Source organism: Rhinatrema bivittatum, chromosome 3, assembly GCF_901001135.1.
Source record: "Rhinatrema bivittatum chromosome 3, aRhiBiv1.1, whole genome shotgun sequence".
NCBI lineage: Eukaryota > Metazoa > Chordata > Amphibia > Gymnophiona > Rhinatrematidae > Rhinatrema > Rhinatrema bivittatum.
This window is the reverse complement of record NC_042617.1, coordinates 124,127,962-124,141,885: the sequence shown is the minus strand read 5'-3', so window position 1 is coordinate 124,141,885 and position 13,924 is coordinate 124,127,962. Positions and strand designations below refer to the sequence as shown.

The window sequence follows — 13,924 nt, the reverse complement described above, 5'->3', positions numbered from 1 at the left end:
GGACATAATGTGCCCACACGAATAATATTTGAAATCAGATCTCTCATGTTGAACCATCGAAGCACTGAAAAGTGCTTTTTGGGGTTCACGGTTGTGAAGAGAATCTTGAGGAGAAAAAAGTGAGGAGAAGAAAGTAAGGAAAGTGGTTTTGGATACACTGGAAACTGGGGTCGTCTATGGAGCAATAAAAGATTGTGATTAGACAATTTTGAATAATTTTGTGTCATCGTCAAATCTGATCACCTCACTTGTTCCCATTTCCAGGTCATCTACTAGATAAGGGAGCCCTGACCGACGTGCCGCAAATGCGCAGTAGAGAGCAACTCTACCGCACATGCGCGGGCGATCACGTCGGTCAGAGCGCAGCGTGCCCAAAAAAAAAAATGGCGCTGGGTCCAGGAGCAGGAGCGGCAGCGGCGACAACGACGAGCAGGAGTGGCAGCGACGACGACAACGAGCAGGAGCGGCGGCAGCGAGGAGCAGTACCGGCGGCGACAACGCACGCGAGGGAGGGACACCCCACGTCTGCCGGTTATGGATGAGCTGAAAGGGGAGGGGATTGAAAGAGGAGGAGGGAGTGAGGGAGGAGGGAGAGGGAGGGGAGGAGGGAGGAGAGAGTGAGGGGGAGGGGAGAGTGAGGGGAGGGAGGAGAGGGTGAGCGGGGGGAGGAAGGTGAGAGGGAGGGAGAATAGAGGGAGGAGAGAGTGAGATGAGGGGAGGGAGACTAGAGGGGGGAGGTGAGAGGGAAGGGGGGAAGGAAATGGACCGAAAAAAATGTTTTTAAATGTTGCCCGTTGTTACGGGCTTAACGGCTAGTTTATAAATATATTAAAAAGCATCAGTCCCAGAACAGATCCCTGGGGCACTCCACTATTCACCTTTTTCCATTAGGAAAATTTACCATTTAGCCCTAACTCTCTGTTTTCTATCTTTTAATCAGTTGGCAATCCAAAATAGAACACTGCTATCTATCCCAGGACTTTCTAATTTCCTAAGAAGTCTCTCATGAGGGACTTTGTCAAATACTTTCTGGAAATCCAGATACACTGTATCAACTGGCTCACCTTTATCCACGTTTATTTATGCCATAAAAAAAAAATGTGGCAAATTTGTGAAGCAAGACTTCCCTTGGCTAAATCCATATTGCCTTTGTCTCATTAAACTATGCTTATCTATATGTCCAGCAATTTTTTCTTTATGATAGTTACTAGTTTCTACCATTTTTGCCTGGCACATATGTCAGACTCGCTGGTCTGTAGTTTCCTGGATCACCCCTTAATCCCTTTTTAAAAACTGGTGTTACATTGGCAACTTTCCAGTTGATAGTTTAAAAATTTCCAATAGCAGGTCTGCAATTTCATTTCTCAGTTCTTTTAGCATTCTGGGATGTATACTATCTGGTCCAGGTGATTTGCTATTCTTTAGTTTGCCCTAATACATCTTTCAGGTTCACTGAGATTTGTTTCAGTTCCTCTGAACATAAGTCTGCCCGCACATCAAGCAGGCAATTTTGTAAAGCAAGTTTGCTTACTGAAAACTGTTTTCTTTAGAAAGCAGGATAAATGAGCCATTACATGTGAATGACATCATCTGGTGGCACCAAACAAACCTGTCTCTCCAAGCTGTACAGCTTTTAGCTCTGAGCATGTGCGGGAGTTCCCGCACGGGTGTTGCCTCCAAAGCCTCCTCAAGTCAGTAACAGAGCTAAATCTAGCTGTATAGCCAACTATCCAGAGAGGTGGATGGGTATTCCATACTTAGTTCATCCTGCTACCTATGGCAAGTAGACTTGCTTTTTATGTCAATAAGCAGGCTAAAGAAGCCATTACAGTTCAGAAGTCCCAAGCTAAGGGTTACTGTGGAGCAATACTTAATAAGCAATCCAGACTCCACAGTGGAGAATGGACTACGAGACTAGACTGCACAAAACTGCTTGCCCAAACTTGCTATCTGTCCTCAAAAATTTATCAAGGCAGTAGTGGGACTTGACTATGTGGACTGAAGACCATATCACAGCTTTGCATATTTCTTTGATTGGTACTGCTCGCAGATGAGCAACAGATGAAACCATGGCTCATACCTGATGAGCTTTAATCAAGACTATAAGCTGCAATCCTGTTGAGTTGTAGCAGGAGTTGTATGTACTCAGCCAACCAATTAAAGTGCACTTAGCTACTGGTATCTCCAGATGGTTAGGGTCATAAGCTAACAAGCTCTTTGTGTCCTAACTATTTATTTATTTAAGGTTTTTATATACCGGCATTCATGAAAAACATTCACATCATGCTGGTTTACAATAAAACAGTAGTGCATAAAAAGAAAAAACAAACATGAACTGTAGTGCGGAAGAAAGCAGTTACAAAAGACAGGGATGCTTAAACTGGGAGCGGAAGGAAAAAAGAAAAGGTTGAAAGCATTTGAAATATTTACAATGAACAGTTAATTGAGCTGGTTGTGTTATAGAACTTGAAATTGAGGGACATTAGCTGGAGTCCGGGAAAGCTTGTTTAAAGAGCCAAGTCTTAAGTCTCTTCCTGAAGGTTGGGAGACAGGGTTCATGTCTTAGGTTGGGGGGGATGGAATTCCATAATGGGGGGCCGGCTGTAGAGAGGGCCCGATCCCTCAAAGTAATGTGTCTAGTGGCTTTGGTTGGAGGAACCTGGAGTGATCCTCTGTATGCATCTCTGGTAGGTCTTGAAGAATTGTGTAAGAGGAGAGGTATTTGCAGGTCGATAGAAATATGTTGATGAATGATTTTGTAGATAACGGAGATAGATTTGTATAGAATTCTGAAGTGCACTGGCAGCCAATGAAGGCTTTTTAGGATAGGGGAGATGTGATCTCTTCTTCTGGTGTTTGTTAATATTCGTGCTGCCGCATTTTGTACCATCTGAAGCGGTTTAGTATAGGAGGAAGGGAGACCTAGTAGGATAGAATGAACTCAATGAAATTGAGTGTGTCTCTTATAATGTGCTAGGGCCCTTTTGCAGTTCAAAGTATGGAGGGCTCTCTCACCCTTGTGCAAAAGGGGCTTTGGGAAGAAAGTAGATAGTACAATGAATTGATATGGAAAGCCAATGCTACTTTTGGTGGGTTTGAAAAACCACCCTGTTATAGAACTGTAGATATGGAAGTTAGTGGATGAAAGTTTGGAGTTTCCAACTCTTCTTTCCAAGATGACCACAAGGAAAAGTACTTTCCAAGTAAGGCACTTCAAGGAAGCAGAATCTAAAGGCTCAAAAGGAGAATCAGTTGACACACTGAGATCCCATGAAACAGGTGGTTTCTATATCGGATGTTTTATGTGCAAGAGTCCTTTCATAAAACAAGATATGAGGGGGTGAATGGAGATTGACATGGTAAACCAAGAGGTTGCTCAGATGAACTCATTTAGGAACTGGAAAAGCCTGAGTTATGAAGATGAAGAGTTGTGGAATCCAAATCATTCTATTAGCATCAGATGGAGAACCTTCTCCATTTGAAGACATAGCTTTTTCTTGTTGAATGTTTCCTAGACTGAACTAAGATCTTCAATTTCTGACAGTAACTGTAGTCCTACCATCACTGCATGCTCAACATCCAAGTTGTGAGATGGAAAGCTGAGAGATCAGGATGAAAGTGCGTCCTGTTCTGTCCTGAGTAAGAAGGGCAGATGTTGACCCCACAGCTATGGGAAGACTTTTGGAAAGCTTGAAAAGATATGAATACCAAATCTGTCTGGGCCATGCTAGCACAATGAGGATTGGATAGGCGCATACATGAGGCTTTGGCCCCAGTCAAGCAGGAAAGCATCCCAGGCTAGTCTGAGGCCACTCAGCAAAATTAAGCAGAATTAACTTAATTTTGTATTTTGTTGTGATGCAAACAGGTCCACTGTCAGTAGACCCCCAGAAATTGAACAGTTTGTTTGCTACTGATTGCTGCAGAGATCACTCGTGAGGTCAAAAGACTCTGCTGAGACAATCTGCTAGAATGTTGGAAATGCCCAGTAGGTAGGTAACCTGAAGGACTGTCCAATGAAATTCTGCCTAGTTTCATATCTTCAGTGCTTCTCGACAGAGAAGCCATGATCCCATCCCCCCTTATTTGTTGACATAGAACATGATGACCTGTGTGTCTCTGAATTAAAATGCTCCTCCCTTGGAGGAAGTGAGAGAATGTGGCTAGGCCATGCCATATTGCTCTTAGCTCCAGAAGGTTGATTTGAAATACAGTCTCGCAAGGGGTTCAAGTTCCCTGGATGCAGAAGGATTTTAAAAGCATCTGCATAAGGACAAACTGATGTGGACAAGGTCAACACAGGGCATCATCCTGGAACACATGCTGTCATAATCACCACCGTAACTCTCTTGCCACTGGTTGATTGATCCTCACTACTGAAGAGAAGTTGTAAGAGTTGATATCATTGACATGAGACCCCACTGAATGTGGCAGATGTGAAAACGGATCAATGGAACTGTGTGGATGGTTGCAGCCATATGATCCGATAATACAAGGAGATTCCTGGCTGTGGTTTTTGGATTGGAAAATTGTCATCAGATTAGCGAGAGTATGACAACACTGTGATCGTTGGGTAAGAATGCTATCTGAAATGTTGAATCCACGTATGCCCCAATAAATTGGAAGCACTGCGTGGGCTCTAGATTTAACTCCTAAGTTTATAAGAAATCTTAGGCTCTGTAGGAGGTGAATCACCACATCTAGGAAGTGGAGAACTTCCTGTGACTATGCAGTGAATAGCCAATCATCAAGGTAAGGAAAGACATGTATTCTCTGACGATGTAGATGTGCTGCCACCATAGCAAACACTTTGTGAAAACCCTGGGAGCGAAAGAAAGGCCATAGAGAAAGACTTTATACTGGTAGTGGGAAGAATCCACAAGGAATCGTAGGTAAAACCAATGTGAAGGATGAATTCAGCTATAACTATATGCATCCTTGAAATTGAGGGCACACAACCATTTGCCCTGTTGAATAAATGGGATAATTGTGCAGAGAGTTCATTTTGAATTTCTTCTGGAGGATGTGTTTGATGAGAAGCATCAAGTCCAGAATTAGTTGCAATCCCTCTGACTTCTTGGGGATGAGGAAGTGTCTGGAGTAGAAACCCTGCATGTGTTGCAATGAATAGATTAGCTCCACTGCCTGATGTTCAATAAGCAATTGCACTTCTAATTGAATCTGAAGGAGAGGAGCCTGATCTGGATGAGGAAGTGATCAGCATGGAAGAAGAGATGGCACTCAGGAGAATTGCAGCAGATACACACATAGTGCACAGTTTTGAGGACTGAGGAGTCCTTGGTTATTTGAAACCATTTCTCCAGAAAATGTTGGATTCATCCTGCTACTGGAAGGGAAGATAGGAGACTGTTTGGTGGGATGAAAAACTTGGCCCTTGTTTAGGCTGGGCCGGTTGAGTGGTTTTTGACTGACAATGCTTATGCTGTCTAGGCCTGGCCGGAAGTTGCTGTTGTCTCTGGGCCGGAAGTTGGTACTGCTGAAAAGGCCGGTAAAATCATCTATGAAAATAAGGACATTTGTAAGGATAATATGATTCCACAGTGAAGCAGGTTACTCAGATGCCATGGAAAGCAAATATATTTACACATCTTGATCTTTTATTTTGAAGACTGTTTTTTGAAGTTTCTCTCCTAAGAGGTTGTCCCCCAAGTATGGGACATCCTCATAGATTGAACTGGCTCCAAGGCATACCATTCAATGCACTCTGATGGAAGCTGCAGAGGAACACACAGCAGAATTAAATGATTCAGACACTAGAGCAGGTATTGGACAGCATGTTCTGCATCCAAAAAGGTTGAGGAAGTGCATTCTGATCAGAGGAAGGTAGTTACAGTTTTAGCTTCTGAAGACAATCATGGAGGTATTGCACCATGTAAAACTGATGCATCGTTATATGAGCAGAAGGCATAGTGATCTGAAAAATTCTTTTGCCACACTGGTCAAGAAATTTATGATCTTTACCCAAAGTTGAATTGGAATGAACGCAGGTTTTCTTTGCTTTCTTCATAGCAGATTTCATAACGACTGATTAGTGTGATAGATGCACCACTCCAAAGTCTGGTGACTGCTGCACTCTGTACTTCAGATCTAATTTTTGAACTGCAGGGGTACTTGAAATTGGCATTTCTCACAATTTCATGAGTAGCACTTTGAGAATATCGTGACCTGGAAAAGCAGCCAGTTCAACCAGGGTATCCAGAATTTTGTGAATTCCAAGTAGTTCAGTACATGAGTCTCATGTCCTTACAGACATGAACACCTAGAGCTGCTCCTAATTTCTCCATGAATTTTGAATAGGTGAGATCTTCCAAAGAGGAAGCATACTCTGGAGGATATGGTAGAGGATATGACGATACTTTTGTACAGTCCTCATTGGAGCCAAAGGGTATGGGCTTGCTAGTCCAGGACAGCAGTGACAAAGGCGGCGAATCGGGTGGGGGGGGGCCTTCAATTGAGGCTTCAGAGGAATGGCTTGGCCTAGAACCTCCGACAGACTAGACTCCACTGAATTTTAGTGTGTGGATGAAGAGCCCCCTGATTTGGAATTCTAATGACTGCACAGCCATAGGGGAGCTGAGGGACTTACAAATTGCCAAAGTGAGAATCAAGGCTGGAACGTTCCATCTGCCTCCTTAGATGGAGAGGTAAACTCCTCACAAACCCTGCAATTTGGTCAAGTGACTGCTTTGTTCTCTAGTCTCTGTTAGGTGGAGGTACATCCTCCTACAACACACAGATATTCTGCATCACAACAGGTGGTCTTATATGATGAGAGCGTAACTCTCCTGTACAAATCCTGAAAAAACAGGATCTGCTGTTTCCAGAAGAAAACCTGCTACCACAGTAAGTCGCGTTAGCATTCTGATAATTGGAGGAAGTAAGGGTAAGTTTACTCCTTCTCTCGCAGATCTCTGATGACTAGCATCAAGGAAGCAAAACTGCTTGAGGGATTTGAACACTTGGGCGTTTTAGAAGACTATTTCATAGTATATTCCTGATGGAATTGAGTTGGCAGGTATAAGGATTATCCAGGCACATCATGCATCAAATGCATCCCATCTTGCATTGGTTGCACCAGTGGATCATTCCTTGAATGCTTGGTTGTGTTAGCAAATTTTTTATGCATTGTAGCGGTACACATCAGGTGCTTCATAATTCCATGCATTGATGCACCATGCTTTGTAGTTCCATGTGCCAATACAGCATGCTGTGTAATTCCATGAGTCACCAGTGCCAAAAAGGGATGGTCGGACTACACGGAGCCAATGCACAGCAGCTCAAATGCTTATGCTATTTTGAAGTAGGTAGGGCCAATGCCACGGAATAATGATGCTGCTCCTGCTTCAACGAACAGCAGCCAGCCAAACTTTACCCTGCAGTCTTGGCCAGAGTGGCAGGGGAGTTTTGAACGAGCTATGTAAGCCTTTACCCGAGGAAGGAAGATGATGCTGTACTTTAAGAGGAAAACTTACTGCGATTCCAGAGAGATTTATGCATTTCTTCCATACACAAGGCCCTGGAGTGCTGCAAGTGCAAGATTTGCAGTTCTTCTGGTCATGGTCTGGCCAGAGGCATCGATAACATAAATCATGGCTGTCTGTGAAGGACATTATCTTGCCACAGGGCTATTCTTAAAACCACTCAACATTGTGGATTTTTTTCTTCTGGCCTGACATTTCCTATTAGGAAAACGTTTTATTTCAAAAAATATTTTTTTAATTGCACTTAGAAGCGATGTTGTGGGACTGCAAAAGCAGCAAGACAAGGCGAAAAACAGGTTTTGACCAAAAACCATTCATTCACTTTGAAGAAAAATGAAGAGGAGAGACCAAATAACACGTCTGTGCTTTAGCTTGGACATAAAATGACTGAGGAGGCTCACAAGGCAACACCCGCATGGGAACTCCCACACATGCTCAGTAGAGCTAAACACTCTACAACTTGGAGAGGCAAGTCCATTCAGTGCTATCGGATGACTTCGCCCACATGTAATGGCTAATTCAGCCTGACTGACAGGAAAAAGGCCATTTCTGCACATAACACACTGTTTCACCTACAAAAGTCCCTTTGGTAATTACTCCTAATTTTTATTTCCTAGGTTTGAAATGTTTTTGCATATGATCACTTGGACTACTAAAGCACAATGTTCACAAACAAACTAAAATCCATTCATACTTACCTTTGTGTCCAGGAATTGATGTAAGCAAATATCTTGAGAGCATGGTCTTTTCTGAGCTGTAATCCATCACCCCCTTCAATGTCTGATACTGAGAAAAAAAATTGGTATCATTTATATTAACATTTATTTCACTTTCAACATTAAAGATATAAAGAGTGAGTTGGATCCGAAAGCAGAAAAGCAATCACAAATACTTATTGTGAGACATGTCAATGCAAACATAAACTCAGTATCGACTAACTATAAGGATAGGTGCATTCAGAATCTTTCAGAATCATCTTTGCCAAGGTATTTTGCTAGATGCCAATTAAATAAAATCATAACTGAAACAGATGCTATACATGAACAGATTGCGGCAACCAACTACTTTCTTACAATGTGATTTAGTATTTTGCTAAAATAAAATAATTTTATAGAGTACACTTGCTCTAGTACAGCCACATGTATCATCATTTCCAAAATAGAATTGGCATGGTCCAAAAATGGTGACCTTACACCAATGCAAATAACATGGTTCAAATGATTATTACACAAATACACCTTTAGTCATGCTTTGTCAGGATTCAAATTATTCTACTAGTTTTGATACCTTTCCAATTGCATAACATTTAAAACAATTTTACTACAGTCTGTAGCACAATGCAAAGCAAAAACAAGAGAAAAGAGCACATTTATTATTTCAGAGAAACTCTCAAAAGAAAAAAATGGTCATTTTATGCACAGTGCACAACAAACAAAATACACATCTGCTACTTTTTCTCACCTAAAAAAAGTCAGATGAAAAATACTGGATAAATCATGAGAGATAGAAAAAATGTCCTGCAAATTTATATTCTATCCTTCATTCTTTCATCTGATACTTATGTCAAAACTTATATAATCATGTGATTTTAAAAAACAGTACTCTGTGATAATCATTTAAGCTCCAAAAGCAAAGCCTGCTCAAGACATTTTAACAAACATTTTTGCTTTTTTAATAAAGCAAATAAATTATTAAAGGTCAGACAATATACTATGGCTACAGAACATCTACATCCCCTTACAAAATGTTCACCTGAAAGTAAAATGCATTAAAACAGTGTTTGTTCTGTGTATCCACATATACAGTGCATTCAGAAAGTATTCAGACCCCCTTCACTTTTCCACATTGTTACATCACACCTTACTCTAAAATGAATATGCACTATTTACCCTCCTCAATCTACACACAATATCCCATAATGATGAAGCAAAATCAGGTTTATAGAAATTTGTGCAAATTAATTTTAAAAAAACTGAAATATCACATTTACAAAAGCATTCAGACCCTTTATTCATTACTTTGTTGAAGCATCTTTTGCAGCCATTACAGCCTCAAGTCTTCTTGGGTATGATGCTACAATCTTGGCACACCTGAATTTGGGGATTTTCTCCCATTCTTCTCTGCAGATCCTCTCAAGCTCTGTCAGGTTAGATAGGGAGCATCGATGCACAGCTATTTTCAGGTCTCTCCAGAGATACTTGATCAGGTTCAAGTCTGGGCTCTGGTTGGGCCACTCAAGGAGATTCAGAGACTTGTTTCGAAGCCAGTACTGCGTTTTTTCTTGGCTGTATGCTTAGGGTCGTTGTCCTTTTGAAAGGTGAATCGTCACCCCCAGTTTGAGGTCCAGAGCACTCTGGAGCAGGTTTTCATCAAAAATTTCTCTGTACTTTGCTCTGTTCATCTTTCCCTCGATACTAGTCTCCCAGCTCCTGCAGCTGAAAAACATCACCACATGATGCTGCTGCCACCACCATGCTTCACAGTAGGGATATTTGCTAGGTGATGAGCAGTGCCTAGTTTCCTCCAGGCATGATACTTAGCATTCAGGCCAAAGAGTTCAATCTTGGTTCCATCAGACCAAAGAATCTTGTTTCTCATGCACTGAGAGTGCTTTAGGGGCCTTTTGGCAAACTCAAGCAGGCTGTCTTGTGCCTACTCCATCTGGCCACTCTACCATAAAGGTCTGATTGGTGGAGTGCTGCAGAGATGGGAGAATCTTGCAGAAGGGCAACCATCTCCACAGTGGAACTCTGGAGCTCTGTCAGAATCACCATTGAGTTTTTGGTCACCTCTCTGACCAAGGCTCATCTCCCCTGATTGCTTAGTTTGGGCAGACAGACAGCTCTAGGAAGAGTCCTGGTGGTTCTGAATTTATTCCATTTAAGAATGATGAAGGTCACTGTGTTCTTCAGGACCTTCAATGCTGCAACTACTTTTTATACCCTTCCCCAGATCTCGTCCTAGAAGTCTACAGACAATTCCTTTGACTTCATGGCTTTGATTTTGCTCTGACATGCACTGTCAACTGTAGGACCTTATATAGACAGATGTGTGCCTTTCTAAATCATGTCCAATCAATTGAATTTACCACAGGTGGACTCCAATTAAGATGGAGAAACATCTCAAGGATAAGCAATGGAAACAGAATGCACCTGAGCTCAACTTTTGAGCGTCATAGCAAAGGGTCTGAATACTTATATAAATGTGATATTTCAGAATTTTTTAAATTTGCATAAAATTCTACAGACCTGATTTCGCTTTGTCATTATGGGGTATTATGTAGAGACTGAGCAGGAAAAATAGGAGAAATTACTACTAACCTTATAATTTCCTTTTCTTTAATGAAGACAAATTAATCCACAACCAGTGGGTTATGCATCTCTACCAGCAGATAGAGACTGAGCATCAGCCCACCAGTATTCCCTGCAAAAGTCAACAGTGGACAACTAAACAATACATGATCATAACCATTAACAGACAACCATTCAAGCACTCAGTTAACAGGAAAACATTGAGCTCAGAGAAGTGTAATATCACTAATCTAGGTACTGGATCTGATAGTTACCAGTAATCTCCAGAAACGAAGCCACTCAGGAAGACAACAGCACTACATTCAGCTGCCAAAGGTGGGAAGGTGGATTAACCTATCTTCATTAAAGAAAAGGAAGTTATGAGGTAAAAGGTAATTTTTTTTTTTTTTTTTTTTTAGCAGACAGGCTAATCCACAACCATTAGGATGTACCAAAGCTACTCCCAAACAGGGCAGGAGGCTGCCCCATCTTACCACCACCACACATGTGAAGGCTGCGTCTTCTTCGGCCTGCACATCCAGGCAGTAATGCCTGGAAAAAGTATGTAAGGAGGATCACGGGAGACAAATCTTGACGGGAGACAGCAATCTAATCTCTGCCTGTGACGCTGCCTGAGCCGTAGTGGAATGAGCCCTAACCTGATTAGGCAATGACTACTCAGCATCCACATACGTGGCCATGATAACCTCCTTAATCCAGCAGGCTATCGTAGCCCGTGATGCCGGCTCACCCTGTTTAACCAGACCGTGGAGTATAAACGGCCGGTCCGTCTTCCGGAGAGGTTTAGAAACCTCCAAATACCTCAAGATATGCTGCATGACATCCAAGGTCCATAACAGACTATATTTATCCACATATCTCTCTCCCTGTCCAGTGTCAGCAGGGAAACAGATTGATTCAAGTGAAAATCCAAGAACACCTCTGGCAAAAATGTCAGAACAGTTTCCAGCTAGACTGCCCCCAGAGTCACTTGAAAGAACAGTTCCTGGCAAGACAGGGCCTGTAGTTTGGAAACTCTATATGCAGTAATTAACCTCGAGGAGAGGCTACGCAGTAGTTGAAAGGTGGGACCTGCCAAAAAAAATACAGAACCAGATTAAGACTCCACAAGGGCACCGCAACCGCAAAGGGGGACGAAGATGCGTCACTCCTTTCAAGAACCGGATCACATTCAGATGGGCTGACAAGGGTTCACCATTCACCTAACCTCAAAAAACAGGCAAAAGCCTCCACCTGTACCAACAAGGAATTAAAGGCCAAGCTCTTGATCAACCCATCTGCAAAAAATCCAAAATAAGCAGGATCTTAACCGAATGAGGATGAAACTCTCGCTCCTCACACCAAGCCTCAAACACTCGCCAAAGCCGAACATAGGCTAAGGAAATGGAGAGCTTTTGTGCTCAAAGCAAGGTGGAATCACAGCCATGAAATATCCAAGCTTCAGCAACAGAGTCCTCTCAAGGGCCATACCATAGGACATAATAGAGTCAGATCTTCGTGAAGAATAGTCCCCTGCTGTAGCAGATTCCTGTGGACTGGTATTTGAAAAGAAGAGTCCACCAGGAGCCTCCGCAGATCTGCATACCATGGCCTCCTGGGCCAATCTGGAGCCACCGGAAGCACCAACCCCATTTGTTTCTCGATCCTCCAAATCATTCTGCCCAAATAGGCCACGGGGAAAAGGCATATAGAAGCGTGCCTTAAGGCCACTCCTGCATGAAGGCATCGATGCCCAACACTTCAGATCTCTCCTGCGACTGAAGAAGCGAGGAACCTTTGCATCATATGATGTTGCCAGAAAGTCTAGAAACAGGAGGCCCCAGCAACCCACTATGAGCTGTGAGGGATAGGGTCTGAAGGTTTGGATGGCGTAACTTGCCTTGGTTCTGAATTATGAGAGTGGGTGCTGTGCCCAGGCAAATTGGTTCTCTGATCGAGAGGTCGAGAAGTATGGGAAACCACACTTGTCAAGACCAATATGGGGCTATGAGTATCACTGACCCTTTGTCCTGTTGTAGCTTCACAAGAGTTTTGGCTATCAGCGGTACTGCTTTCAAAAGAGTTGGTTCGCCTTGATCTCACCGACGCACCCTCGGCTATTAACTCATGGATCAAGATAACAAGCGAGATTGCAGATCAATCCTGCCCAACCATTACGAAAACTTAAAACCACCCCAAGCTAACAGGAATCCGTGGTACACCCCGGACCTTAAAAACATCAAACAAAATCTTCGCAGTAAAGAGCTCAAATGGCGCAAGACCCCATCCACTGACAGTCTTGCTTCCTACAAAGCCCACCTTAATACATACAGGATTGCTATCCTCAAAGCCAAAAAAGACTTCTTTGCTAAAAAAAATTCATAACTTCTCATTCGAGTCCAAAGCCTTATTCTCCGTCGTTTCATCTCTTACAAAACCCTCGCCCCCTTCCATCCTTGACGAGCAAGCATCCAACAAAGCTAGAGAACTCGCTTTCTACTTTGATAAGAAGATATCCAACCTCCTCAAGCCTATCTCCACAGTTCAACCAACAACCCTTCCAATCCAGCACTCCATCTCCCACCAGGGATTATAATCTCACATCTTTTGAGACCCCTTCCTCAATGGAGATCGAAGGCATTCTAAAAAAGCTAAAACCCTCTTCTCACCCGTTGGACGCAATACCCTCTAATCTTCTTCTATCCATTCCTAACACCATTTCTAAATCGTTAGCAGACATCATTAACTGCTCCTTAACCCAAGGCAAGGTTCCAGACCAATTAAAACTAGCCATCCTAAAACCTTTACTAAAAAAACCCAACCTTCCAACATCTGACCCCGCTAACTTCCGACCAATAGCCAATCTTCCCCTGATCTCTAGAGTGATGGAAAGAATTGTAAATAAACAACTGTCCGACTACCTTGAGGAGAACAACATTCTCTCCCCATTCCAGTTTGGATTCAGAAAATCACAAAACACTGAAGCTTTACTTTTATCCCTATCCGACACTATCCTTCTCAATCTGGGAAAAAAACAACCTTACCTTCTCGCTCTTCTCGACCTATCCGCCGCCTTCGATACGGTCAATCATTCTATTCTACTGGAACGCCTATCAGATATCGGCATTCAAG

At 42.7% G+C, this 13,924-nt stretch overlaps 1 protein-coding gene across 1 annotated transcript in view; it reads right to left on the bottom strand.

Annotated features, from left to right (window-relative positions):
* The window catches only part of USP34 (ubiquitin specific peptidase 34), a 1,009,100-nt gene that overhangs the window by 904,004 nt on the left and 91,172 nt on the right, over window positions 1-13,924 (bottom strand). The window contains exon 2 of the mRNA XM_029593702.1: window positions 8,201-8,288. Within this exon, the coding sequence (XP_029449562.1) occupies window positions 8,201-8,288 (88 nt within the window). The remainder of the gene's footprint in view (window positions 1-8,200; window positions 8,289-13,924) is intronic.